Source organism: Eurypyga helias, unplaced genomic scaffold, assembly GCF_000690775.1.
Source record: "Eurypyga helias isolate BGI_N326 unplaced genomic scaffold, ASM69077v1 scaffold45920, whole genome shotgun sequence".
In the NCBI taxonomy this organism is placed as follows: domain Eukaryota; kingdom Metazoa; phylum Chordata; class Aves; order Eurypygiformes; family Eurypygidae; genus Eurypyga; species Eurypyga helias.
Window position 1 is genome coordinate 4,886 of NW_010224620.1, and position 4,409 is coordinate 9,294.

The window sequence follows — 4,409 nt, forward strand, 5'->3', positions numbered from 1 at the left end:
CCATCCTACACTTCCCACAGAATCTGCACAGCCAGTGCATTTAAAGCGCGAGCAGTTTATCCTGTCCAAACCCCAAATTATGTAACCTTTCCCAGTCACTGCTTCAATGGCTTTTGGTCTAGAATGTGCTTTACTGTAGTTTGTAAATGTTCTCGCCGTGTCAGAGTGAGCACCCATCAATAGAATTTAAGTGTGAATGTTTGGTTTTAGGCACACGAAGCCTCACATCACCAACAGCAGGCAGCACAGAACAGTTTGTTGCCTCTCCTGAGCTCTGCTGTTGAGCCACCCGATCAGAAGCCGATTCTGCCCTTACCAATAACGCAGAAACCTCAGCCTGCACCAGAAACATTAAAGGATGCTATTGTTGGGATTAAAAAGGAAAAACCTAAAACCTCCTTTGTGTGCACTTACTGCAGCAAAGCTTTCAGGGACAGCTACCATTTGAGGCGTCACGAGTCCTGCCACACAGGGATAAAGTTAGTGTCACGGCCAAAGAAAACTCCCACCACAATGGTGCCCCTAATCTCGACCATCGCTGGTGACAACAGCCGAAGTTCATTGGTTTCAACTATCGCAGGCATCCTGTCCACAGTCACTACGTCTTCCTCTGCCACCAACCCCAGCAGTAGTGCTGGCGCAACTGCGATGGCAGTGACTCAGACAGTGAAGAAGCCCAGCAAGCCCATTAAGAAGAACCACGCTTGTGAGATGTGTGGGAAGGCCTTCAGGGATGTCTACCACCTCAACCGGCACAAGCTGTCCCACTCGGATGAAAAACCCTTCGAATGTCCAATTTGTAATCAGCGCTTCAAGAGAAAGGATCGCATGACCTACCACGTGAGGTCTCACGAAGGTGGCATCACGAAACCATACACCTGTGGTGTTTGTGGAAAAGGCTTCTCGAGGTACCATGTAGAAAATCCCAGGCGAGCTCAAGTGTTGGCTTTTCGTAACCAAGAAGGGTTAAGCTATCGTAGCGAGGGGCTAGGAGAACCAGACATCTTAGAAGATTGGTGAGGGGATAAAGAGCCTTATTTACCTCCAGGGCGTGGGTCTCGATCCGAGCTAGATTGGCAGTGGCCAAAAGCGGTCGCACTTTCACGAGGGTGTTCGGAAACGATTTTGCGACCTCATCCAGGTCCCGTAGGACACGTGTCCGTGTCACTGGTGGTGACTGGGGGTCCCCTTTAGCAGCCTTGGCAAAGGTCGATGACCGCATGGGGCATGGCAGGCCAACTGTCTCCTTGTCTCCTAGTGAGGTTGAGGCGCACTGACAGAGCATTGTGGGGGAGCTTGCATTGCTGCTGGCTGTATTTATATCTGTGCTTCCAACAGAGTAAACTTCAACCTTTAGAGCTGTTGATTCATCACCTTGACACAAGGTACGACCAAACGTACCATTTTCAGGTGTCCAAGAAGAACACGGTTAAGTTTTAACCTGCAGGTTGGGTCTCAGCGTAACTATGTGTTACTCTAGCTGAAAGCCACTGCGTAGGTATGGGGAATGTATTTGTTCTTGCCGTGCAGAGGGGTGTGGGTTGCAAAGGGTCATCAGCGCGATGTTCAGCACCAGCTAGGTGGTATTGCTATGTATTTGTAACAGTATGCATTTTTTTTTGTTCCTCTCTTTTTTTGCAGGCCTGATCATTTAAGCTGTCACGTTAAACATGTTCACTCAACAGAGAGACCCTTCAAATGCCAAGTAAGGGCTAAAATGATTTATTAAGAACAATATGTTATTGTATTGTTAGAATCTCAGGTGAATAATCTTCCAGACCCATATTTGCTCCTGGATTTTTATTTGGAAAGCAAGTTTATGAGTAAAGTCACATCTGCCTGACGTACCAGCAGCGCTGTAGTTCTGATGGAAGTGTAGAGGCAGTTTAAAAGGATGCTGTGGCTGCTTTTTTTAGGAAGATGAGCGGCCTTTTGCTTTCTTGGGGAACACGATAGGTGCGCTCTTTTACCCTGTGCTTAACTTGGTAGTGGAATGGTACCAGCGTACTCAGCTCTGTGCCCATTACTGCAGTAATGTGTACAGGGTGTTTCTCAGCTTACTTAAATGAAATGTGTTTCTCAGTATGTCTGTTTAAAATGGAATAGTTGATCCTGGATCTGTTATTTTGCTGGAAGGTGAAAGCAATTTGTCGTAAGTCGATGACTGAGTATAAAAGAAATAACTTGACTGCCCTTGAACAATTAACCGTTTTGCTTGGAATATCCATGTTCCAGCCTATGTTTCAGTGACTCATCCTATTAAATAAAAGTCTTGTGTGAAAAGGATAGTGTTAGAAAAAGGTTACATTTCCTTGTTCTGATTTGGATGGGAACAGAAGTAATTGAGCAACGTAAGATATGAAGTTCAGATTTGTGTGGTAAAATTGTTACCAGAACCCAGCTTTGCCTGTTCAAGGTATTTCTTTATAAGCTACCTCTTGTTTTGTTAGGTAAGGCAGCTCGCTAATTGAAGAAAGTTGAAGTAGTATCGAGTATGGTTTTTCTCCTAATTGTCTCAGAAGCCAACTTCCATTTTCAGTCTCTGTCTGGTAGTTTGATTTTGGTTTCTCTGTAAATACGGGTAAAACTTAAGGTTGCCAGTATCCTTAGGATACTGTTTGCACCTACAAGGTAAAATAGGCTTACAGTGGGCATGTAATTCATGCTGTAATGATGCTGTCTGCACTTCAAGTGTAACTGTTGTCCTTCATATAGACGTGCACTGCTGCCTTTGCCACCAAAGACAGACTGCGGACACACATGGTGCGCCATGAAGGAAAGGTATCGTGTAATATCTGTGGTAAACTTCTGAGTGCAGCATATATCACCAGCCACTTAAAGACACACGGGCAGAGCCAAAGTATCAACTGTAATACCTGTAAACAAGGCATCAATAAAAGTAGGTGAACGTTTTAAAAACATTTCTAATAACAATGTGTTTGCAAAGGGAATTGCCTTTGATTACGTTAAAATGCAAAAGCATACCCGTCGTCCTGGGTGTTCACACCTATTAAAAATAGATATTTGATAACAGGATCTTCTTCTGCTCAAGGAATTGGCATATGTGGAATTAGTTTGCTGCTAGACTGTGCTCTTATCCCTTAGGAATGTGCTGCGGTTTGTGAGAATAACCCATCTCTTGAAGAAAAGAGTTCCCAAGTTTTCTCAGCTTCTAAGTGCAGTGCTGCTTCCTCAGCTGTACAGGCCTAAATGTCCAGCTGGTAATTCTGGAGATTTTAGAGTATTTAAGATCTGCCAAGTTTCAGGTTTGAAGCCTCATCTGAAGCTCATCAAAATTGAGGAGAAGGAGTTCTCTGAGCTTTGACCCTGGGGCTCAATGATTCCTCCCTCTGGCAGTAGCTGACAAGAAAAGCATTTAAATCCAGCCCTGATACGTTTGGGGCATTAAAGGCATTCGACTGGTGGCGTGCAGGAGTTCAAATGAGATGTTTGTAATAGTTCCTCCTAGTCTTAAACTCGGTGGAAGCGCTGAAGCCTGAACCTGGGTGTGCCTAGTAAGCGAGCGAAGGCTTGACTTTCAGATCTTCTCCAGTGAAGTAGCTGTAACTGAAGTTAACTTACATGGTTCGTGATAGAAGATGGATTTTCAGAGAAATCAAAGGGGAGAAGTAATGTCTTTGGAAACTTTGTCCTTGAAGCCTTTTAAACAGTATTAATTCATGACATGTTTTCAGTTCCTGTTACTCCTGGAAAATTTGAAGGGAGTGGGAATGCATAAAACGTCTGATTGTTCAGCTTAATAACGAAATTTGGATGGGAAGCATTTTTCAGGGTATAGGGTTACAGCTCTGGCTTCCCAGGCCAGTTTGGTGGTGCTAAGCCCGTTCACATGAGGCATTTACAGCAGTTGTGAGAGGTGGAAATGATGAGCTGTAACGTGGCCAGAGAGTAGTAGCGTGCTGTTCTGTGATGTAAAAAGGCAATAAAAAGGAAAAAGGAGGCTCTTTTTTTTTTTTTTAACTAGAGCTGAGGTTTAGAAAAAGTGGAATTGGCCCACCAGCTTGAATTCTAGACACTTGTAGTATTTTATTTCATTCTTCCTAAAATACAAACAGAACGATCAGAAAGGAATTTCATTTTTGGCAGGGAGAGCAGGTGTTTCTGACTTACATTTTGGTTTTTAGATCTTGGAAAAGTAGTTTTATAAAACACAGAATTAATTATATGTTTATAAACACCTCTGTGATTTTTGCTGTTGGAATCCTGCAAGATTCCACACGCTCTTTATGGAAGAAGCCTTTGTCATCTCAGCAGAAAACAGAGTAACTTTTCAAGGTGAATTTGTGTTCTTACTTAATTGGCATAGCGTGCATGAGTGAAGAGACCAGCAATCAGAAGCAGCAACAGCAGCAACAACAGCAGCAACAGCAGCAACAACAGCAGCAGCA

The 4,409-nt window shown here is 43.7% G+C and overlaps 1 protein-coding gene across 1 annotated transcript in view; it reads left to right on the forward strand.

Annotated features, from left to right (window-relative positions):
- Positions 1-210: 210 nt before the first annotated feature.
- Positions 211-4,409, forward strand: part of VEZF1 (vascular endothelial zinc finger 1) — a gene marked incomplete at its 5' end in the record, with an annotated part of 7,419 nt that continues 3,220 nt past the window's right edge. The window contains 4 exon segments of the mRNA XM_010146452.1: positions 211-908; positions 1,642-1,705; positions 2,716-2,899; positions 4,328-4,409. The exon segment at positions 4,328-4,409 is cut by the window's right edge and continues 35 nt beyond it. Of these exon segments, the coding sequence (XP_010144754.1) occupies positions 211-908; positions 1,642-1,705; positions 2,716-2,899; positions 4,328-4,409 (1,028 nt within the window).